The sequence below is a fragment of the Chrysemys picta genome, chromosome 14, assembly GCF_011386835.1.
Source record: "Chrysemys picta bellii isolate R12L10 chromosome 14, ASM1138683v2, whole genome shotgun sequence".
Classification (NCBI taxonomy): domain Eukaryota; kingdom Metazoa; phylum Chordata; order Testudines; family Emydidae; genus Chrysemys; species Chrysemys picta.
Window position 1 is genome coordinate 7,191,974 of NC_088804.1, and position 23,768 is coordinate 7,215,741.

The 23,768-nt window shown below is 55.6% G+C and overlaps 1 protein-coding gene across 4 annotated transcripts in view; it reads right to left on the bottom strand.

Annotated features, from left to right (window-relative positions):
• LOC101933058 (adhesion G-protein coupled receptor G1-like) overlaps positions 1–23,768 on the bottom strand; it is a 37,118-nt gene that overhangs the window by 8,067 nt on the left and 5,283 nt on the right. For all 4 annotated transcript variants that reach the window (XM_065566872.1, XM_065566871.1, XM_065566869.1 and 1 more), the window contains exons 2-6: positions 7,839–7,928; positions 6,563–6,988; positions 4,370–4,463; positions 3,953–4,100; positions 1,149–1,277 (exon numbers count right to left, since the gene is read on the bottom strand). In XM_065566872.1, coding sequence (XP_065422944.1) covers positions 1,149–1,277; positions 3,953–4,100; positions 4,370–4,463; positions 6,563–6,988; positions 7,839–7,881 — 840 coding nt within the window. In that variant the 5' untranslated portion in view covers positions 7,882–7,928. The remainder of the gene's footprint in view (positions 1–1,148; positions 1,278–3,952; positions 4,101–4,369; positions 4,464–6,562; positions 6,989–7,838; positions 7,929–23,768) is intronic.

The following is a 23,768-nucleotide window of genomic DNA, read 5'->3' on the forward strand; positions in this document are numbered from 1 at the left end:
GATGGGCATTGGCAGGGCTGGCATAGGAGGGGGTGCTGTGAGTCGGGGGAGGGGCATTGGCAGAGCTGGCACAGCAGGGGGTGCTGTGAGTCGGGGGAGGGGCATTGGCAGGGCTGGCATAGGAGAGGGTGCTGTGAGTCGGGGGATGGGCATTGGCAGGGCTGGCATAGGAGAGGGTGCTGTGAGTCGGGGGAGGGGCATTGGCAGGGCTGGCATAGGAGGGGGTGCCGTGAGTCGGGGGAGGGGCATTGGCAGGGCTGGCATAGGAGGGGGTGCCGTGAGTCGGGGGATGGGCATTGGCAGGGCTGGCATAGGAGGGGGTGCCGTGAGTCGGGGGAGGGGCATTGGCAGGGCTGGCATAGGAGGGGGTGCCGTGAGTCGGGGGATGGGCATTGGCAGGGCTGGCATAGGAGGGGGTGCTGTGAGTCGGGGGAGGGGCATTGGCAGGGCTGGCATAGGAGAGGGTGCTGTGAGTCGGGGGATGGGCATTGGCAGGGCTGGCATAGGAGAGGGTGCTGTGAGTCGGGGGAGGGGCATTGGCAGGACTGGCATAGGAGAGGGTGCTGTGAGTCGGGGGATGGGCATTGGCAGGGCTGGCATAGGAGGGGGTGCCGTGAGTCAGGGGAGGGGCATTGGCAGGGCTGGCATAGAGGGGGTGCCATGAGTCGGGGGAGGGGCATTGGCAGGGCTGGCATAGAGGGGGTGCTGTGAGTCGGGGGATGGGCATTGGCAGGGCTGGCATAGGAGGGGGTGCTGTGAGTCGGGGGAGGGGCATTGGCAGGGCTGGCATAGAGGGGGTGCCGTGAGTCGGGGGAGGGGCATTGGCAGGGCTGGCATAGCAGGGGGTGCTGTGAGTCGGGGGAGGGGCAGTGGCAGGGCTGGCACAGCAGGGGGTGCTGTGAGTCGGGGGTCAGAGCCCAAACCCGGCTGAGCAGGAGGTTGCGCGGCAGGTTGGATTTCCCACGGACCGGCAGACCGAGGGAGCAGGGCAGGACCAGCAGCGGGGATGCTCTCGAGCTGCCCTGGCAGAGCTGTGCACAGCCTGCATCATCGCCATTCGCAGCAGCTGCTCCCAACCAAACCTGGCCCAGCGCTGCCCAGCACTATTAGCCCCCAAATTCATTCCCAGCCCAGGGCCCAGCCCTTACCTGGAAAAGGGCCTTGTTGTTGATATCCATCAGGACCACTCGCTTCTCAGCGTTCCTCCGCCTGCCCCTCACCTGTGCAAAGAGGATCTTGGGCAGATTCACCTCAAAGCCATGGACCTCTCTGCCCACCTGCAAAACAAAGCCCAGCAGAGCCCTCAGAGTGGCCGGCGCACGCGGTGAGGTTGCCCAGGCACAGGGCGCTAGGGAAAGCCTCGGGCTCTGGCTACACACGCACCACAACACCCGTTGGGGTAAATCGCATCACCAGAGCTACGCTGATTTACCCCCGCTGAGGATCTGATGCCCAGGCCAGGGACCCACACACATCACTGCTCTGGATTCTAGTGTGGACGGCACCGGACTGGGTGTTAAAGGGACGCCGGCAACTTGAGGTAAGAACGTTTCTATTCCAGTCGTTTAGCCGGGCTGGCGGCTCCCTGCTGCTCCCTCCCTTCGGCAGCAGCACTGAGATGAAGCCTCACAACTTCGACACTCCTCCCTGGGCTCTAAAGGCGTGTCCCCTGCCTCCCGCTGTTCCCCAGCCTCATGCCAGAAGGGCGGAGCTGGGCTCCCCATGCAGGAGTCTCAAGGAAAGGAGATTCAATCCTGGCGGCCCTCACAGGGGTGCGCAGCCCTCTGGCAGGGCCCACGGCACAGCCTGCCAGCGACCTCTCCTCGGGAGTGAGGGCAAGGGGCTCCTCTGATCACCCTCATGAGACGGGAAGTGTGACTAGTCAGAGCATGGGCCTCTACCAAGGGCTGCCCAAGGCGCCAAGGGAAGAAAGTGAAACCAGAGTGAAGAGGAGATTTCCCTGGCAATCGGTATAAAGAACAGAAGTCTGATTTTTCAGGGTGAGAGTATCCCTTTAACTACACGCTGTAACCAGACACCTCCCAGGTTACCCTGGTTATGGGAAGGAGTCAGGTCCCCTCTACATTGTGAACTGTAATGCTGCAAAGACCAACCCAGGACCTGGACCATGACCTGGAAAGGTTCCACAGAGAACAAGGCACAACCTGGAAACATGCCAAGTGCATCAAGAGGTTCTGCAAACGCTCCGGTTGGTCTGGGGTCCCTGCTCGAGGCACCTAGCACAGACTCCGCTTTAGGCCCTGCAGGTTAAGTTCAGTCTGTCCCTGGATGGCTGGGCCATTAAGGGGAGCAGGACCCAGCCTGTGATGATCAGCTAAGGATGAGGCGATTCTAGAAGCCAGCAGGCAGGCCAGCTGGGTATGGAGCCATCAGGAAGAGCTACAAGAAGCAGATCATCTCCTGTGGGAAGCCCAGGAGGAGGGCATGACTCTCGGGTAAAAGACCTGTAGGCAGGGCCGGATCTAGGTTTTTTGCCACCCCAAGCAAAAAAAATTTTGGCTGCCCCCCACCCCAGCCCTGGGCTCTCACCCCCCCCCACCACCAATGCCCTCCCCCCCCCCACACCCCCTGCTGCCCCAGCGCTGGGCTCTCCCCCCTACACCACCCACACCCCCTACCGCCCCAGCCCTGGGCTCCCCCCCACCAGTGCTGACTCCACCCACTCCCCCTTTGCCTCCAGCCGGTCCGGCGTTGGCAGGGTCTGGGTAAGCAGCGGGGCTCCCGGGCCATGCCTCAGCCCAGGGTCCCTCCAGCCAGGGCTCCCGCCTCCAGGACTGGCCGGGATCGGGAGGGCAGAGCCAGGGGGTGGCCCTGGCAGGGAGCTGAGGAGCTGGGGCAGGGTAGCCCCAGAGGGAGCGGAGCCCCGGAGAGCGGGACGCGGGCCCTGCATGGCAGTGCCCCGCCCTCTATGGCCCCGCTGCTGCTTCTGGCCGCCCTGCCACAGTCCCTAGGCAGCTTGGGCCACTTTGCCCAGCCCCGGCTGCGGCGCTGGGGGGGCAGCCACCCTGGGGCACCTGCAGGCAGCTCCGTGTGCCCCGCGGGGTGGTCCCAAGCCTGAGTGTCCCCTGCTCAGAGCCTGCCCGGCCCAGCCACAAGGTGCGGCGCTGCTGCTGCCAGGGCGGCTCTAGGCTTTTGCCGCCTGAAGCAGCAACAACAACAACAACAAAAAGAGTCCGGAACGCTGCCCCTGAAAATGTGTCGCCCCAAGTACCTGCTTGGTTTGCTGGTGCCTAGAGCCGGCCCTGCCTGTGGGGAACAGATCCCCCCTGGATTTGGGGGAAGGGATGGCTGGGATGGAATCTGTGCTGTCTGTTCTTATGTAAAATAAAGCTGAAGCCCGCATGCTTCAGGGCTTCAACTGGTCACTGGCAGGCATCAGGAAGGGAGGGTTTCCCCTTGCCCCCAGGTAATTTTTTTGTCTCCTTCCTCTGAAGCCTCACAGATGGAGGTGGGACATTGAATGGGGGTGCCCAGTGTGCTGAGGTGATCCTGAGTGTTCTCTCTCTCAGGTGCTTGGCTGGCTGGTTCTTTGCTCACATGCTCAGGGTCTAACTGATCACTGCCGTATGGGGGTTGAGAAGGAACTGTCCCCCAGCTCAGAGGGGCAGTGACCTGGAGAGCTTTTCACCCGTCTCTGCAGTATGGGGCGCGGGTCCCTTGCCAGGATCATTTGAGTGTATCTGACTTCAGCATTTCCCTGCTGTCCGCAGGCATTCGGGCACCTCGGTCCCTGCTGTTCTCTGCCTGTGGCACACAATAGGTTAGTCTCCTTTAGGCTGTAATACTTGGGTCTCGTTTCAGTTGTTGGGTTTACTGGGCAGGTGTTGGTGGCCTGTACTGTACAGGAAGTCAGACTAGATGATCTGGTGGTGCCTTCTGGCCTTGAACTCTATGGTCGTGGCTCTGTGACCCCCGGCACACCTGCACTCACCTCCAGTTCAGACATGAAGGGCAGATCCTGAGAGGCTTTGCTGGGCCCTATCTTCAAAACAGTCGCACGGACTGTACTCGTCCCAAAAGTCTCGCTCTCCCCTTCAAACACCACCTGTCTCAGGTCCGATTCCAAATGCAGAAGTCTCCTTTTGGGGAAGAAGGAACAGAGCATGGGTCTAGAGAGGGTAGGAGGGAAGAGAGCCTCAAAGCAGGGGCTGTACCACCACCAAGTGACAGGAGAAGAGTTTTGAGGACCCGCTGCTGGGGTTGGGAGGCTGTATATCTGACCTACCTCTCCCGAAAACCAGAGCTCCCCACAGACACACTCCTCGGGCATGTGAGGTGTACAGACAGTGATGGCAAGCGTCTGATCTGGGAGAGGAGGAGTTGGGCATAGTTTGTATACAGTACTCACTCATATGGTGCAATGGTCCTTCTTCCAGTAGGTTTCTTCATGTAGTTTGCTAAAATCATTAATCCTTCTTCAATCTCATGCACCCTGCTGATGTCTTCAGCAGTCAATGTGGAAAGAAAAGAGAATGCTGTGATTAGTTCTGTGAAGAGGGGACAACGCTGGTTTCTGTAGCGTCCCTCCCCCAGGCAGCAAGTGCTTTATACCGTGTTCTCAGGCGACTGCGTTATTAATTGTTTGGCAATCATGGGTGTGATGAGGACTGGTCTGAATTCAATGGAGCCACTCCTGATTTACATCAGCATGAGTGAGTGGCGAGCCAGATGCGGGCTGTTTGCAATGGTTATGCCTGGGTAGGTCCGAATGGCCAAGCAGAGCATGGATACGGCTTAAGGCATTTGGGGCCAGACTTTCAAAGTTATTCAGCACCTAAGGGGAGTCTCCAAAGCCCCTCTAGGCATCTTCTGGTGCCTAAATACCTTCACAAACCTGCCCTTTGGAGCCGAGCCGCTGGGGCTGGCCATGCAAAAGGAAGAATTTGCCTGAGGTGATCCCTGAGCCTCTTGCATCCAGCAGGACGCATGAGAGGGGAGACAGCCCATGGTGGTGAGTTTCTTGCCTGTCTCATTCCTCTCTGCGCTTCAGTTGCCCAGGAGATGGGCTTGCTGAAGTCTGCAGAGGGCTTCTGAACAGCCAACTGCCTGCACCAAACTGTAAGGAATGGGCTAGCTGAGGGTAATAGCCAGTTATGGATACTTTGACAATCCCTTTGCCACACTGTCTGGCAGGCCATTGGGTTACAGCAGCTCTAGCATAGGTGCAAACTCATGTCATTCCTATCTGCACAGGCCGAGAACCTCAAGGTGCAATCTCCAGTCTGCATGCCCCTGCTCTCCCGTCTCTTACTCTGCGTGTCTCTAACCAGAATGCAGTCGAGGCCACTCCAGTGCCCATGTGCAGCCATGGGGACTGCAGGTCCTAGCACCCAGAGCTTCACCTGAGCTCAGCAGTTTCCAACTGGCAGATGTTCTAAAGCAGGGGCGGGCAAACTTTTTTTGGCCTGAGGGCGCATCGGGTTTTGTAAACTGTATGGAGGGCCAGTTAGGGGAAGGGGTCATGGCCCGGCCACCTCCTATCTGCTCCCCTGGGACTCCTGCCCCATCCACACACCCCTGCTCCCGGTCCCCTGACCGGGCCCCAGAGCCCACTGCCCCATCCAACCCCTCCTCTCATTCCTGACGGCCGCCCCCGGGACCCCTGCCGCCATTCAACCCCCTGTTTCCCACCCCAACCCCTATCCACACCCCCACCCCCTGACCACCACCCCAAACTCCCTTGCCATCTATCCAACCTCCCCTGCTCCCTTACCGCGCTGCCTGGAGCACTGGTGGCTGGCAGCGCTACAGCCGTGCCGCCCAGCTGGAGCCAGGCCATGCCCCCGCCACCGCCTCCAGCACGCAGCTCAGAGACCGGGTCAGGCCAGGCTCTGCAGCTGCGCTGCCCCAGGAGCTCACAGCCCCGCTGCCCAGAGCCTTGCACCGGAGGCGGAGTGAGCGAGCTGAGACTGCGGGGGAGGGGGAACAGCAGGGGAGGGGCCGGGGGCGAGCCTGTAGTTTGCCCACCTCTGTTCTAAAGGATGGAGCCCTGATGGATCCCTATAAGCCCCCCATACAGCTGTGACCTGAGGACCCCTGCACTGCTGAAGGCAGCACAACTGGCTATTAAAGGTGGGACATTGTGACTAGATGAGGGGTTATCCGGTGAAATGCAGGACCTTTGCAACCACGTCTTCAAAAGTGGCCACGTATTTTGTGTGCTTACACAGAGAAACTTTGGGCTGGATTTCCAGAGATGCTGAGAACCCACAACTCCAGTTCTTGTCACTGGGAGAGGTTGGATTTCGACACCATGGGGAAATCGGCCACAGAGTGCTGCATGTGGGTGCCCCAAAAATGAGGAACCCAAAACTAGTGGCCATTTTTGAGAAATGATGGAATTAGTGACCAGTGGAGAAGCCAACTGCCCTTCTCTACCTCCTAATAGAGCATCAGCTGCCTCGGGGGGTTTCCCAGAACCTTCCCATCCATGGGCAGACAGAGCCAGCCCTGCTTAGCTTCTGAGACTGAACACGCTCAGAGGCTGCAGTGGTACCATTGCAAGTTCTCTAACCCATTTAACGTATTGATTTAACTGTACCACGAATGGAGAAGGAGTAAACAGCGGCGCTGCTGAGGGAGGTGTTCTGCAGGTTTTTGCCATAGGCGTAGGACACGTTGGAAAGCACAGGAACCCCACTTCTATTCTGCGGTGCGCTTGGGTTTGAAAAGTAGAAGGAAGGCTCCACCTCGGTACTCAGCGTGTAGTTGTTTCTGCCGTACGTGAGGTTGAAAATCCCATCCCTTTGGTACCAGTAGAGGCAGAAGCGGTAGTTCCCCAACTTGTCGGGTAAAGAGAAGTTTACAAGGTTTGGTGGGAATGGCGCACTTATCTTCAGCGTGTCAGCACTGTTCTCGATGGTGATGTTCTCTGGCCGCATCTGATAAGTGATATGGCTTTTCTTCGTTTGGTTTCTTTCGCCACAAAATCGGAAGTCTTCTCCATGGCAGCTGCTTCCGTCGACCCCTGCGTTACACAAAACCGCACTGTAAGGTGTAGCTCAGCCCGAGGGGCTCCATACGCCAGGAGTTCTCCAGGTTATTCACCTCGGTGACTCCACATGACACAGCTGTCTACTATTTATTACATGGATCACAGGAAGCCTCAGGGGCCCCGTTGTGCAAGGTGCTGCACATATACGAGAGAGAGAGAGAGCGAGCCCCTGCTCTGAAAATCTTGGGAGCCATGGAAGAACCCATTACCATAGTGTCTGAGTGCATCCCAGTCTTTCATGCCTTCAGCCACACACTCCCCAGTGAGGCAAGGCAAGCCTGTTATCCCCGTGATATGGATGGGGAAGTGAGGCCCAGAGAGACTAAGTGACTGCCCACGGTCACCCAGGGAGGTGTTTTCAGAACAAGCACGGGAACCCAGCTCTCCTGAGGCTCAGGCCAGGCCCATCCTTCCTCTAAATGGACTCTAACCTCACCCAGGTGGCTGATCGCTCCCAGGTGTGCTGTAGGACATGAGGAACACAGATAACAATAATGCATTCTCCATGTACATCCAGTCTTATTCCTGCCCTGATTCATCTACATGCCTCCAGCCTGTCCTGGAAGGAGAGGGGAATTCCATCTCGGAAGACAATGACTGTCTCTCTGTCGTCCAGGAAACTTAATTAGAGGGAAAGTCCCTCTATACCTCCTGCCCCCCACCTCACTCCAACCATACTGGGACCACTGCTTCCTCCTAACAGGTACTATCCTGGCACTGGCGGTGGGGCAGAAGGTTGATAATGCTACATCCTTGCCACCTTGGCTGTTGTAAGCCATATAGACCAGCGTAGAGGCGAGGCAATAACCAGGGAGAATATTACCTTGCAACAGGAAAAGCAGAGCCAGAAGGAGGCGATCCATCATGGGCGGCTTTCCCAGCTCTTGACGTTCCTCAGTGAGAGACTTTGACCCTGAGAGAGAGAAGCACACAACAGCAGAGTGAGTTTGTCTAGAGAACTGCTGGAATTTTTCACAGCTCAGGGCCTGGAACAGACAGAAAAGCTTGTAGTTCTTTCTGCATCGGCATGGGCTGAGTTGAGCTACCACGCGAGGTGTGGGACACCTGCAAATGCCAGGAATTGTGTTCCTGTGAGTACCAGAGAGAAGTAAGAATGGTAGCTCTATCCGTGCAAGAAGGCTGGACACAACTGTTCTATTGTCATCTGCCACTAGGGCAGTGGTGGGCAACCTGTGGCCCATCAGAGTAATCCGCTGGTGGGCTGCAAGACAGTTCGTTTACATTGACCGTCTGCCGACACGGCCGCCCACAGCTCCCAGTGGCTGCGCTTCGCCGTTCCCGGGCAATGGGAGCTGCGGGAAGCAGTGCGGGACACAGGGAGTGGTACATTGGGAGGTCCTGCAGGCTGGGGGTACACTGGAGTGCAAGCATTTATTAGAGAATGTGACCCCAGCTGCTCCCTCCCAGCTCTTAGTCCCCAGGGCTGGCTGGGTTCAGCTCCCCACTCTGGGTGTTGTGACCTCTGGGGTCGCAGCGCTGCTCAGGTTTGGCCTGGCCAGGCCAAGTTTGTGTAAGTGGAGTTGTGACCTGGTGCTTGGGGTTGCAGCACCACTCACATCAATTTGGCCCAGCTGTCCCCATGTCGTCATGATGGAGGGGTGGCTGGGGCAGACCGGCGTGGCACTGAGACCCCATGCACAGGGCCGGCTCCAGGGTTTTGGCCGCCCCAAGCAGCCCAAAAAAAAAAAAAAAAAAGCCGCGATCGCGATCTGCGGCAGCAATTCAGCGGGAGGTCCTTCGCTCCGAGCGGGAGTGAGGGACCGTTCGCCGAATTGCCGCTGAATAGCTGGACCTGCCGCCCCTCTCCGGAGCGGCCGCCCCAAGCACCTGCTTGCCAGGCTAGTGCCTGGAGCCGGCCCTGCCCATGCACCAGGTCACAATGTCCAGAGTGGGGAACGGAGCCCAGCCTGCCCCACAAAGTTTTGATACATTCTAGCGATCCCATTTTGGGTCGCGCTTCAGAGTGAGAAACCCTGCTCTAGTTCAACCCCTGCTTCTACAGCCAGCAGGTCTGCCCCAGCTGTTTTTCTATAACCATTTCGCTGCATTACATCTGATTCCTGGCTCGCTCCTATCTTTCCTTCCTCCCATTTTCATTCGCGGCGCTGCTGAAATTATAACGAGGTGAAATCCAGCACAAGGAAAGAACAGAATGTTCTGACAGCTGTTCAGTGGCCTGTGCGGAAAGAGCTACTGGTCTGGATCCAGCTCCTAAACGACAGGTGTCCACATTGCAAAACCCATCGCTGCAACGGACAGTAACTGCCCCTCTGCGCAGGTCAGTCCACAATATTCCAACACCGGGTTTTGGCTCCTTCCTCTGAAGCAAGTGGGACTGGCCCTTGCCAGAGGATAAGTCTATCATGAAATCAAAGCAGCGAGGCTGTTCTAGCAGATATACCCGCGCTGTCGTGGCTAACAATAGAAGCGTGGGTTTCAGCAATGTGAGTAGGAAACCAGGGTCCCCGGTGTGCTTGTATGTATCTGCATTGCTGTTTTTAGCCATGCTAGTGTGCAGATGGGAGTTCGCCTATAGGACTGGGATGGGCAAACTTTTTGGCCTGAGGGCCACATCGGATTTCAGAAATTGTATGGAGGGCCGGTTAGGGGAAGGGGTCTGGTTTTCCCCCCGCCCCCATCCACGTGCCCCCCCAGGACTCCTGCCATCCTGATGCCCCATCCAACCACCCCTTCTCCCTGTCCCCTGACTGCCCTGGGAACCTCTGCCCCTGACTGCCCCCCGTGGGCCCATCCAACTCCCCCTCTCATTCCTGACTGCCCCGCTCCGGGACTCCTGCCCCATCCAACCCCATTGTTCCCCGCCCTCTGACCGCCCCGACCCCTATCCACACCCCCGCCCCCTGACCACCACCCAGAACTCCCCCGTCCTCTATCTAACCTTCCCTGCTCCCTGCCCCCTTACCGCACTGCCTGGAGCACCGGTGGCTGGCGGCGCTACAGCCACGCTGCCCAGCTGGAGCTGGGCCACGCCGCCACCACGCAGCACAGAGACCGGGTCAGGCCGGGCTCTGCAGCTGCGCTACCCCAGAAGCTCACAGCCCCGCTGCCCAGAGCCTTGCAGGGGCGGTGGAGTGAGCTGAGGCTGTGGGCAGGGCCGGCTCTACTGTTTTTGCCACCCCAAGCAGCGCGCCGAATTGCCACCGCGGAGGCAGTCCGTGTGACGTTAGGGCAGCGCGCCGAATTGCCACCGCGGAGGCAGTCCGTGTGACGTTAGGGCAGCACGCCCGTTTCCGCGGCGGCGGCAATTCGGTGGTAGCTTCTGTCTTCAGCCGGAAGACAGCCGCGGAATTGCCGCTGCGGGCAGCTGAACATAGAAGCTGCCGCTGCGGAAACGTGCGTGTCGCCCTAACGGCGCACGGGCTGCCCCCGCCATCCGCGGCGGCAATTCAGCGCGCTGCTTGGGACGGCAAAAACACACGGACTGCCGCCCCTTGCAGATTGCCGCCCCAAGCACCTGCTTGGAATGCTGGTGCCTGGAGCCGGCCCTGGCTGCGGGGGAGGGGGAACAGCAGGGGAGGGCCGGGGGTAGCCTCCCGGGCCAGGAGCTCAGGGGCTGGGCAGGAGGGTCCCTTGGGCCGGATGTGGCCTTCTCCACTAGTCTGCTCTTGTTGAATCACTGATCTGATCCAGGCTGGTGATTCCTGTTTTCCCATAAGTGATGTTTCCTTGGAGGGTCTCTCAGCAGGGAAGCCATGGAGACTGGCGGGAGAGCGGTAGGGAAGTTTGCTACTGCCCTTGTTGTACCTGTTCTGTGGCTACAAGGGACGACTCCAGTCTCAAGGGTTGTTAACCCAGCACTAAAGCAACTAACCAAACTTTCCAGCAGGACTAGCTGACCAATCACATGTGAGCGCAGGGGGAGTCTGTTTGCCCTTTCGGGGCTGTGATTTCTTCCTCCACTCTACTGCTTCTCTGAGGCTGGAGGATTTCACAGCGAGTTCTTTGCACTTGTAGATCAGCCTTCCCACGCTACTGCTCTCAGATAATAAAACCAGCCAACACAGGCGCATTTACGTTCTAACACACTGAAATATGCAACACTTTGTGTGTGTCACCCACAAGGGGGTGAGTGCGGAGGAGAGAGAAACCAGGACGCCAGAGGAGAAACATACAACACACCAACTCAGCGGAGTGTGCGGGCCGGGGTTCGTGGCCCCTGCAAAGGAAGTGACAGCTCTCGTTCATTATTTATATTGCAGTCCTCCTAACAGCCCCAATCAGGAATCCGGGCCCCGCTGTGCCAGGTACAGAGACGGGCCCTGCCCACAATACTAGCTTGTCTGCACAATCTCTCTTGCCACATTCCATTTCCTGCCTCCAGAACTGAACAGTCTGGTCAAAACTCTCCCCACCCCTCAAATGTCAGTTCATTCCTTCCCCCACTCCTGCCTGCATGGGAAAGCTGGGGGGTCCTTGTTACCTGCTCCTTCCCCAGGAGACCAGGCCACGTTTCCATGGTTACACCTTTCCAGGTGCTGCTGCAGAACTAGTATAAAACTCTGTGGCAAGACCCTATCTGTATTTTTCTTTACTGCCGTTATGAATGTCTGGGGGGGATTCGGATCTCACACACGCAGGTGTAAATCAGTAAAAACTCCCTTGGAATCAGCTGAGTTAAACTGGGGGAAAGCCACGGACAGTGAAATTAGAATCAGACTCTCCGGGTGAAATCCTGGCGTCAGTGAAATTAATGGAAAAACCTCCCTTGAATCAGGATTTTAAACCTCTGAGGATTCCCTGCTGTTGGGATGCTGGCGCTGGCTTTCCAAAGCCCGATCGCCAGCCCCTACGTGCTCCCGTCAGCCCTCTGGCAGGCACCATGGACCTGCTGTTACTCCTCCAAGCATGAGAGCTGCCTGCGTTCCTGGGAACCAAGTCTTCGGGTTTTAACCCCGGCTCTCAGGTGCTGGTTTCTGTCTGAGTCGATTGTGCTGTGGCTGCAGTGTGTTAACATGGATCCAGCATAAAGATAAGGGGGAATAAAGGGAAGAGGAACAGAGGTTGGTTAGGCCAGAGAGAAAACTCAGAGTAGAGAAGTCATGAGACATGTGCCTCTTGGCCATCCCTTTGTGACTTCAGCTTCAGGGCCAGACAGCTCAGCAGCTCCTGTTTTTGCTTGTGTGGTCAACTGCACAGCTCTTGTGGTTCTGTTCCCAATTTGAATAAGATCTGAAGCACCGGGCTGCTGCGGGAACGGTGGCTGGAGGTTTCCAATGCAAGCTTAGTTTAGGAGCCCTATCTGTCGCAGCTGCTCTGCAAACAATGCGCCAGGGGCTGGTAGTATGCAGCGCTAGAAGGAGGGGTCTTCACAGCTTCAGATGCGAGCAGAAGTTGCTAACAGTGCCGCATGCCTCATTTACACCAGCCCAGCTACACCCATGGGCCAGCACTTTTAGCTTGAAAGCCAGAGTGGGTGCTTACTGCTGTATGCTACCTCCACCTCCAGGCTGCACGGCCCTGCGTGTTCATTTTTAGAGCAGTTTCATCGTCTAACCACACCAGAAAGTAGGGTATTGATCAGCACGGCAGAGCAAAGTGACTGGAGCCCCTGTGCAGCTGCTGCTTGGAAACTCTGGCTCGCAGCGCGAGTTTCACTTTGCCCAACGCTGTCTGGCACCGTGTGGGCCAAGGAGCTGGCAGACACGCCAGGGAGTGAGACAACAGGGCTGCCCGACAGCTGCTCTGAAGTAGCGTCTGAGGAGGGAATGCTGGCCTGCACGCCTCCTGGGGGAGGAGAAGGGGCTGTGGGGGAGGCAAGAGCTAATCTGCTCCACTCTGAATTAAGCCCATTTCCTTCTCTCCATTCCTCTCACATTCCCTCCTTCTTTCTGTGTCCCCCTTTGTCAATCTTCTCTGTCCTCCTCTCCTCTCCCATCCTCCCTTCCAGCCTACTCCCAATCTTCACTCCTTTCCATCGACTCTACATCTCCGGACCCTATCCAGCTCTCTCTCCTCTTTCATCTTTGCTCTCTCACCCGATAATCAGCCCAGCCCTCTGTCTCCTTTCTCTCCATTTCCCTCTCCCTCCCTGGGTGATATACGTTTGCCTGGCCGGGTATGCCTACACAGCACAGAAACCCCCCCGCTGGGCTGGGCCAGCAGACGCAGGTTCACGGGGCTCAGGCTGTGGGGCTGTTTCATTGCTGGAGCCCTGGCTCTGGGGCCCTGCAGGGTGGGGCCCTGCAGCCCGAGCCTAGAAATCGACACAGCAATGAAGCCGGAGCCAGCCGCGGATTTTTCTTTGCGGTGTAGACAAACCCCCAGTCTTTCATCCTGTCCCCGTGGGTGGTCGTTTACACTAGGACTCCCCAAATTGCTAACATCTAGTGCAGACTGGTTCGAGCAACGTGGGAAAGGTGCACAATTTCCCCCGGTGTAGACGTGGCCTATGGATGGTGGCTGGAAAATTAGTGAAATGATGACACAAGAGGCTGAAAGTTAAGGGGCCAGAAGTTTTAGTTAGGCAGTTTAAAATGCTTTGTATTTGTTGAGGCCTATTTAATTCTAATGACTAATTAACATTTGGGAGAAAGGAAGATTTTGCTAAAGATTCAACACCACGCTCACCCTTTCCCTGAGAGTCGTTTATGGAGTCAATGGGAGTCTTGCAATTGGCTTCAGTGGGAGCAGAGTTAGGCCAGTTCGGCGGGCTTTTGAAAACCGCCCCTTCCATGGCCCCTCGCTTGGCACAGCTTGCTCTCTGTTCTCCAGCCCCACAGCTGCTTTCTTGCTAGGAGCCTGGTGAGTTCTAGACTTGACTGCAGGTTTCCCCAGTGTGCCATTCCCCGCCCCAGATACTTTCCTCACTGCTGTTTCTGCTCTCAGGAAATGCATCAAGCCAGAAGTCCTCACACGCTGCCCTCTTGGGGGGTCACTGCAGCGTCTATGTATCAGGCATCACACCCTGAAGCTGGGGAGGAAGATGGCTTGGGAGCACGGTCACCATTTCCCCTTTCTCCACACATTGGCGCGCCCTGCGTCAGCCTCATTCTGGCCTGTTTCTGACGCACTTGTGCTCCTCACAAGTGAAACCATGTTGGGAAAGGGAGGCAGGGTGGTGGCTGCGGTTTCTCACCCTCTCTCGAACCCGCGCTGTGCTGACACGGCTTTCCCATAAAGCTGTTTGTTGCAAGACCTCATGACTTGGTTCTGCCTCAGTGCAGGGAGCTGCACTTGAGAACCACTCAAGGTCCCTGCCTGCCCTTCATATCTATGATTCTTTGCAAGGGAATCAGCTATAGCCAGAGATGCATGATGTTATCCAGGAATGGGAAGCTGTAGCGGGGCGGTCACCCTGCCCCGGCCCTGAAAGGGTTAAAAGCCAGCCCTTGGAGATGGCTGAGGCAGAGAGCCAATCAGAAAAGGCTGGGAGGCAGCCAGTCAGGGCCAGGCTGGGCTCTATAAAAGGGCTGCAGGGCCAGACGGCAGGTAGTCTCTCTCCAGTTGCGGAGAGAGATGGATCTGGCTGCCTGAAAGAGAAAAAGGTACTTTAGACAGCGCAGTGCTGGGGAAGGGCGGGAGGAGCTGGGGAAGTGCCAGCCCCAGCCCCCAGGCATAGGCCTGGCTGTCAGGGCCGGAGGAGGTTCTAGGGCTGTGGGGAAGCAGCCCGGGGAGGAAGAGGCAGCAGGTCCAACCCCCTGGCCGATGATGAGTGGGCACTTCAGACTGCAGTTTGCCCCTGAGGAAAGGGGCTAGATGAAGACTGGCAGTGGGTCACTGAGGTGAGGTGGTCTTAGGGGACTGGGGTTCCCCAGGTAGGGGAGGACCATGAGTGGCCCATAGAGTCACAAGACTGATGGGGAAGAATACGCCATGGTGTTTTCAGAGGGGGAGTACCCAAGAGAAGGGGCACCACAGGCTGGGAGGGAGGCGGGGCCTGAACTACAGTGGTGGAGGAGGAAAGGAAGCAGATACCGGTAGGGAGACACCGGCCAGCAGGAGGCGCTCTGAGGCTGGGATGAGCTAATTCCCGAGGTAACCAGCAGGAGGTGCCGCGGCGGTGAGGGCGCGCCATGTTACAGGAGCTCTGTCATGATATGCTCAGTCCTGACCCCCTGGCAGTGATATCCAGGAGACTTGGTTTCCTGGGCAATCCAGGACTTCCAGGCTCCGGCGCTTGGCTTTGTGAAGGGGTGGTTGGTGACGACACAGAGCAGTTATGGTTTTGGGACTCATGGGCCTCTCTTCCCTCCTCTTGAGGGTGCAGATCACACAGTTTGCTACAGATGCTAATTCGTGAGGGCTGTGAGATGTAAATAAGGATGGGCAGGGCCCCAGCTGAAGGGAGGAAACCACCAAGTGGCCCTTGGTGCACGGTATGTAAATGTGGTTTGGATTCAAGCGGCTCGAGCGCTGCAACAGGGCTGTGTGTGTTGTAGTTTGTAGCCACATCCCGGGCCTCAGCGATCCTGTGACTTCTGGTCCCTGCTGGCATCGTGGCCTGGGTGTGAAGTGTGGGGAGGCTGGTGTTGAAGCCCGCCCTGTGGTGGGCGAGATGTTCTGCAGTGCAACGCCCAGAAAATGAGCTGTGCCTCAGAGACCCGTCCAGCTCAGAGCTTCTCTTCCGCTCCCTCCCTCCGAAGCCCCGTCTTTCAGCAGAGCTACGGGTGAACCCCCCTCCGAAGTCCACTGGGCTGATTCCAGAACGGTCAGGATGGGGTTGTTTGCGGTGTGTGTACATGCACGGCACTGCCAGGCTGGGCTCCAGGACAAAGCCACTTGAAGGCAGGACATTAGCCCTTGCACGGCAGCTCCTTGCCCTCACTCCCTGCCGGAATGATGAGCAACGGGCGGTGCTGGGCTCCCCTGCCAGGTGGTGCCACCCCTACAGGTGGTGCCAGGCTGAAGAGTGAAAGGCTGCCCACAGCTCTGTATAATAAATAAAACCTTGAGAATTTGCATGCTGACCTCTGGTGCCTCAAGTGGAGATTCTCGATGGGAAGCACAGGTAGCGTTTAGTCCCCGGGAAGGGGTGCATTTTCCCCTGAGCGTGTGCCTTCGCCACCCCAATCCCCACTCCTTTTTTGAGGCACCAATCAAATCTGATTCACCGGGGACACAGGCGTTTACCTTTAGCTTTTCCTTGTTTCATGTACTGCATGCTAGCTCATATCAGGAGTGGGCTCCTTTCTTTTTAAATTAAGTTCACTCCTTATTTAAGCAACTACTTACAGGGGTGCTCCAGGTTGGCACTCTTCGCCCTGGGTGCACAGACTGACTCCTTCATGCCATCTCCAAACCCTTCTCTCCTGCCACCGGGGCTCTGCTCACCTCTGCCGGACGACTGAAACCACCACATGGGAATGGGTCGGAAATGGATCTCGTTCCAGGGCACTGGCAAGACAGCGGTGGATTTGGGCAGCTTTGCTTCTCCTGGGGAGCTTTTCCCACGCAGGCCCATAGAGTCACAAGACAGATGGGGAAGAATACGCCGTGGTGTTTTCAGAGGCAGCCTACATCCTGCCAGCACTGGTCATCCTGAAATAGAGGGGCTGCAGGGAGGGGCAGCCAGACCTCTGATGCTCTCATAGGAGGCTCTCACCCACTTCTTCGGATGCTGTGCTGGGGCTCTAGGGACTAAATTCACCCTGCTGGGCATCACTAAAATCGAACGGTTGCTGACACCAGCGTGTAGGGGTGCCAAGGCTGCCCTGTGACACAAAGCAAAGGCTCGGGCGTTGTGGGAACAGCTCTGGATTGGCAGCCCCCTGAATGCCTGGCTCGTGGCTGCTTGCAAACCCCAGCTCCGCTTACCAAAGAAAGGGACTGGCTAGCTCTCCTCTGCTTCCGCTCTCTTGCCCTCTGTGTCCTATGTTCTCTCCTACCCCAGTTTCTCTGCAGGGGCCGTTCCTCACCCGGGGCAGAGCCATCGCTGCGCTTGCACCTCCTCTGTCCAGGGGCTGGTTTGGCCCTGCTCCACGGGGCTTCGGCTGGGTGCAGACATGCTCGGCATGCCAATGGCCCAGCTGGCCATCCCTCTCCCTGCCCACAACTCTGTGAACCTTGAGGGGCTCTGTGCAAGGGGGGTCCTTGGGCCTGCCCAGCAGCCGCTTGGCACAAAGAGGCCCTGAGACAATGACGAATCCGGTCCACAGGGTGCTGCTCACCCAGCAGCACCTCTCAGGCCACCTGGATGCTGACCTGCAGGGCTCCCCAAGAACAGATAGTGCTGGGCTTTTGTGGGGTGGCTCTGGGCTTCCGCACCAGGGAGAGCCCAGAAGCGCCAAGATTTTGCTTGCTTGGCTGCAGCGTAGGCCTCTGAAACACAGCTGGGATCCCTCTGACCAGACTGTGCAGCCGCACAGCTCAGCAGGCTCTTCGGCATCACCCCGCACCTCGTGCAATCGCTCACGCCAACACAACAGGGCTGCAAACAGGCTCCCAGGTCAGACTGGAAGCGATTCACACCCCCTTTGCAAAGGTGTAAATGGGGACATGGTGTGCAGGGCAATAGGGGACCAGGGCAGGCATGTGGAACAGCAGAGGAGAGGTGCGGAGCATCACAGGGTGGTGACAGCCCTCAGCACCAACTAAACCTGAAAACTGCTCCACGGGGTGGTTTGTGAGTCATCCCCCAGCAGCTCTCTAGGGCTGTCGGGCAGCTGCTACCTCGATGCTGTGCTCTTCTTATATTGCTGCTGCTGTCCACAGCTGGCTGGCGCTGGGCTCTCCTTCCCCACCCCGCCCCTGCTGCTCTCTAGGGCTGGGCTCTCCCCTCGCTGCGCTACAGGTCCTGGTCCATGACTCCTAGGCGCTATGGGAATACAAATTAATAAGAGGCCTGGCTGCTGTCCTAGGGCTGGGCTGGCCCCAGCTCGCTGCTCACCCCTTGCTGTGCCCTAGAGTTGTCTGGTGGTTGCTGCTCTCCTCTCACTGCTGCTCTCTGATGATGCATCCGTGCTAGCAAAAATCAGGCCCAGCATTGCGCCCCACACAGCTCCGCTGACCGCGGCAGTGGCGCAAAGCGCTGCTAGAGGCAGAGCTCAGGTGTCTGGCCAAGGCTCCGGCGTCTGAGCCTGGTGAGACGTGGGGGAGGCTTACCGGTGCAGGCCTGAGTTTTGCTAGTGGAGACAGGCTTAAGGTTGTCTGGCTGTTTCTGCCCCAGAGCCTGGCCCCTCCCTCGGACTGGGCTGGGCTCTCCCTTTGGATCAGTGTAGTCACAAGGCCCCGATGCACCAGCTGCACAGGCTGGCATTAGCGAGATAGAGATTAGTCAGATGCCGGGCTGTGCGGTCTCGCATGGGAGTGCCAACGGTCTGGTGTTCCCCTCTCCTCGGAGCTTTCCTGTTCTTAGAAATTCATCGCAGACGCCCAGTGTCTAATCAGCCCGAGATCTGACAACCCGCCTGAGCCTGCCACTATCTCCTGGGGCCAGGCAGATCCTTCCTGCCCACAGGATCCGCAAGGCCAAACTGGGTCGTTTTCTGTATCCTTGTATCCTGAGACGCCAACCCGCAGCCTCTTCCTCCTCCCTGGCAGCGCAAACAGCCTTATCTCCCCCAGGCTGCAGTTAGGAATGGGCCTTGTGGTATATTTAGAACCCACCTCAAGGCCTGCTATTCAGTTACTTCAATGGGCTGGATTGAGAACAATAGCGCAGAAAAGTTCCTGCTTAGTCACAAACAGAGTACAGATGGGTCTCAGGGGCATTAAGTAACCAAAGGGGATGCAGGCTCGGATGGAGCACCTCCCTCCCTGCCTTCCTGCCCCCGACGGCAGAAGCCCTGCGCTTCAAAAGCAGCCCTGTAACGGGCTGGGATCCTGGGGTCAGGCGGCAGCAGGGCTCGTGAGTCTGCCCCCTAACTCACACCAAGAGACCTCCAGCCCAGGGTCTGCACCACCCTGAGCCCACTTTGGCCCTCAGCCTTTTGCATAGGGGTACCTGAAATCGGTATGGAGTACGGGACTACTCCGCATGAGGAAGGGTCCTAGATGGCTGGTACTTTGTAAAGCTCCAGGCTAGAGCTATCTGCAGCAAATGCAGGATGCCAGCTACCAGAAACAAAGTGGGCCTGATTCTGTCCTCACTAACACCAGTATAGGTGTCAACAGTCTCACAGTGTCAGTGAAATTGGACTTACACCCAAGAGGGCACACCACGGTTAGCAGGATGTTGGCACCACGTTACCAGCTCTCGTGATACTAAGTCATTTTCTTAAAGCCGCAGCTCCTGAAGTAAGGCTGACTACACGAGACTACATAGAATGTAAGTGTTGCGCCCTGGTGGTGATGGAGAAAAGCTCAGAAACATGAATGCAAAAGGCTCAAAACCCAGGAGGCATATCAAAAGAACGCCGCATTTTTCAAAAGCTCATGCTGTTTAAATGTGGGGTTAGCGATGCTGTTGGAAGGTGTGTTTCACTTACTTGATTTTTTTTTCCCCTATGGAGGAGAAGGATGGTCTTATATCTTAAGTACATGACTGGCAGTGAGAAGACCTAGGTTCTGTTCCCTGCTTCGCCTGCTCCGTAACCTTTTGAAAAATATGTCCACGTTCTTTGCCTCCATTTCCCTATCTGTAAAATGGAGATAATATCTATTGACCTGCCCCATAATGGGGCTGGGGAGCTACTTTCACTCGAGTTTGAAGCCCTTTGAGAGCCTGGCTTACCCTGTAAATGAGGGAGAGGCAAGTCCCACTATTGCTTCCTCCTGTCTGAGATAAAACACGCTAGTAGGGCTGGTCAGAGTCTCTTTGCTGATTTTGCTTACTGAATTTTTGCCTTCGCGAAGTGTTTTTGCCAATGTGCAAACAACTCAAAAACATGAACAAATGGCAATTTGCGCATTATTCATAATGTTGGCAGTTGCAGAACGGGCCGTCTGAGTCGCAAGTGGGCTGAATACACAATCATTCGTCTGAATCCTGAAGAATGGTTTCGAAGCATTGTGTATTTGCCATCACTAAAGGATTTGAATACAGCTGAGCTGAATGGAAACTCTAAGATTTGCCAAACATTTTTCCAGGCTTCAGCCAGCTCTATCTTCTATTAAATACCCAATATCACTAATACTGGCTTCAAAGAAACATCACGCATGATGCATTATGGGTAATGGTATACAAACTGAACCGATCAGTCCTACAGTCTGATTTTTTTACTGAAAAAGGAAAAAAGATTAGACATGACTGCACAGGGGGCTGAACTCTCATTATAGTCAATGCAAAGACCCCCTCTGACTTTGCTGGGGGCTGGCTCAGGCCACTAAATTCGCTGACTCGGAATGAGAAAGCAGGGTGAGGAAATAACCGATCGCTAACCTCACCTTGTGAGCTGTAGACCGTGGAAGAGGGAAGTATAGACGCAGACAGTTATCGGCATTTGTGGCTTTTCAGGAAGACTGTTTGGTAAGAGCCATTGTCTGGGTGCTGAAGGTTTCGACTGCTCATTTCCTAAAATGTTCTAGCTGGGTTGGCTAAAAATGCGACACTGGTTGCGCCTGTTTTGCATGTGGGCCTTTGCAGCATTTTGCTCAATGAACCGGAAAGGCTGTAGCTTCTGCAAGGGCTATAAATGGACCGTAAAGGAGATGGGTTCCTGGCCACGACTCCTCAAGCTTTCCGGACCGATTGCTATTTCAGATGAGTGATCCTGTGGCTTGCCAGAGGTTGGGTTAAGGCAGTAGACGAGGGTCTAGTTCCTGGCTCCGTCACAAGCTCCCTATGTAACCGTGGGCAAGTCCCTTGATTTCTCTGAGCGCCAAGATCTGTAAAATGGGGATGATCGTACGGCCGCCCTCTGTCGGTCTCCGATTGTATGCTCTTTGGGCTGGAGCTGCCTCCTACTGTGCGTATGTACAGGACCTGGCACCCTGGGGTGCTGGTCTCTAAACTCTCCCACAATATAAATAATATAATATCGCTAATTAACTGTCAGGGTTTGACATCCTCCTGTGCTGATGTTGTTGCCTCACTCAATAGGCAGTACAGTAGTCGGGGAAAGCCTGGCCAACCTACTTATTCCGTCTTTGACTCTTCCATCTTCTCGTTCATGAAGTGTGTTTTCTCTGAGCCAGAGCAGGAAGTTGCTCCCTGCAGATACGCAGGGCTTGCTGTGTGGTTTGGAAGCACATTTGTATCTTCTTCTCAGAGTTGCAAAACAAACAATAATAGCACCTCAGCCCATACGCTTAGCTGCGTGTCTGTGATGCTGTGGCCACATGAACAGATCAGAGTTTAACAGGCAGCAATAGAAACATTTTCAGCCCTGCAGGGTCAGGAGTTGAATGTTAGATTCAGCAGTGACCATGGCCAAGATCTTGCTAAGATACTAAAGAGGAGGTATCAATCACATCGGTGCATATTTCTACTGGGCCTGGGGAGCTGACCCACTGGTACATCTCCCCACTGGACACTGCCTTACCCGTGGCTCTGAAGTTGGGTAGCTGGAAATAACGTCACAAGGCCGGCCAGCCAGTGCCTGGCAATGCTCACCACACTGTCCTGGTTGCATTTTGCAATCCTATTTCTGAGAACCATCCACTGAGGTTAGAGGCTGCGCATGCATCGTCAGTGCCTCAATGTCCCTCGCCTTTGGCTTCCTACACACCAAACGCCGAGCTGTCCTGCTGAGTTCAGCTTGCTCCAACGTACCATAGCACTCAGCCTGATATCTACTCTCCTGCTATCTTTTCAGAATTGAACAACAGGATTAGACTGCCCATGGTCTGACCAGCAGGGCAGAGAAAGAACCAAGAGGCATGCCTGTGGCATAAAACACGGTAGTATTAAAGGGACTAGAAGGTGACCAGTACTCACTGTGCTTTGAGACTTGGGTGGTGCTGTCAAGAGATCTCCTAAAAGACAAGAGGGTCCAGCTACCCACCTCAATAGGAGACTTCCATGGAAAACCCAGGTGCTGTGGGCAGCAGTGCTGAGAGGGCACCTTACTCTCACAGTCAGAGTTGAAATGAGACCATAATATAGCATTGAGGGCAGATACGGTCTTCATCTGGGTCACTCATGGTTGTGAAAGATACCATGATGCTTTGCCTTGGTGGACTGTCCACGTTCCAGCTCGTGTCTTCTCTCTACCTAAAATTCTCCTGTGGTGTCAACGGGTTACAGTACTCTTCCACCTAGCCTAGACAGATGTGAAGTGCTGATGCATGCATGATGCTGGTAAATCAGGTGCCAGCTCTTGCAAGGCTGTAGGTTTCAGCTGAGCACTTACAAATTCATAGCTGGAAACCAGACCAGCTCACCTGTATGTTAGTATTGTTCAAGGTAGGCGTTAGATTTGTAAAGATGAGTCTAAACAATAAACACGATAAGGTGTGGCATGCATTAATCTTACCTGTAATGTCTGTGTCCTGTGCTACAAGGTAATATGTAGTTTTTGCTTTATAATTGTACAAGTGCCTGGTCTGAACTCCTGAACCTAGGCAGGAAGAGTGGTTCCCCCTGCCCCTCAAGAAGGACCATCAAGACTAAATGGTTCCATTGTAGGACAAAAACTTTGATTGCCCCATCCACCCATGAAGAAGTTACGTGCAGGAGCTCTCATCCCATTGGTTTGAGCTCTGGGGGAAAGAAATATAGAGAAGAAGAAACTTATCTCTTTGAGGTTTGTACTCTTATCGGGCTGAAGCTAGGAAATAAAAGCAGAGATCCCCAGGGTCGACCTGGGTTAGCCCTAAAAGGCATTCAGTGGACAGATGACTACATCTCGGTCATCTTTTGGAACCATAGAGTATAGCTCACCTGTACTCATACGCTTCCTGCTCTAACCTGTAAATAACTCATTTCTTTTTCCTAGTTAGTGTACTATAGACTTGGCTACCAGCATTGTCTTTAATGTGAGCTGTAAGGTACAAACCGACCTGGGGTAAGATGACTGGTCTCTTGGGACTGGGAGCAATGTGAATATTTTGTGACTTTTGAGTAAGTGACTGTTTATCATGCAGTCCAGCTTGTCTGGGTGGCAAAGACAGACTGCAGTGCCCAAGAGTACTGTGTCTAATTCCTTGGCCAGACTGTTACAGTGATTCAGGTGGTCATATTGGTTACTGGTTTGGTGATATCTAACTATAAAACATACCACTAGTTTGTGGTGTCGGCCCTGAGGTTGGCACTCACGGCATGAACCGCTCCAGACAGCGTGACAGCATGCTTTTAAACTGCTGCTGCTGCCCTCCTCTCTAGTGGCGCATTTCCGTAGGGGGAGGCGGTGGGACGGCAGGATGGGGTAAAGTGATCCAGACACGCACACACTGTTTTCGCGTGCACACACACACACACACACACACACACACAGTAATCACTTTCTGTTGGCTGCTTTGGGATCTCCAGATACCAGGTGCAAGATAAATGCCAGTCACTGAGTGTTACGACAGCTGTGGAGTGACATTCACCTATGGGTGCCAGTGAACAGGCGGGAAAAAGCAAAAAAGACAGAGGTTCTGGATGATACAGTGGCTAGTGCTGGGAGCCCGGAGATCTGGGATCTATTCCCAGCTTGGTCATTGACTTGTTGGGTGGTGTTCAGCAAAACACATTAAGCTCTCTGTGTCTCAGATGCAGTCCTGTATAAGACAGGGATAAGGTAAAGGGTTTTGAGCTCTTGGGAGGAGAGATGTTAAGTATTAGCATCATGCCCACAGATCCCTGCAGACAATCCCTCTGTAAGTGTCTGAATAGGTCAACAATTTAGAAGTGTGAAACTCATTATGGAACAAGCCCCACTGTCCTCTTTGTCCCTGCTGACTCCTGGCT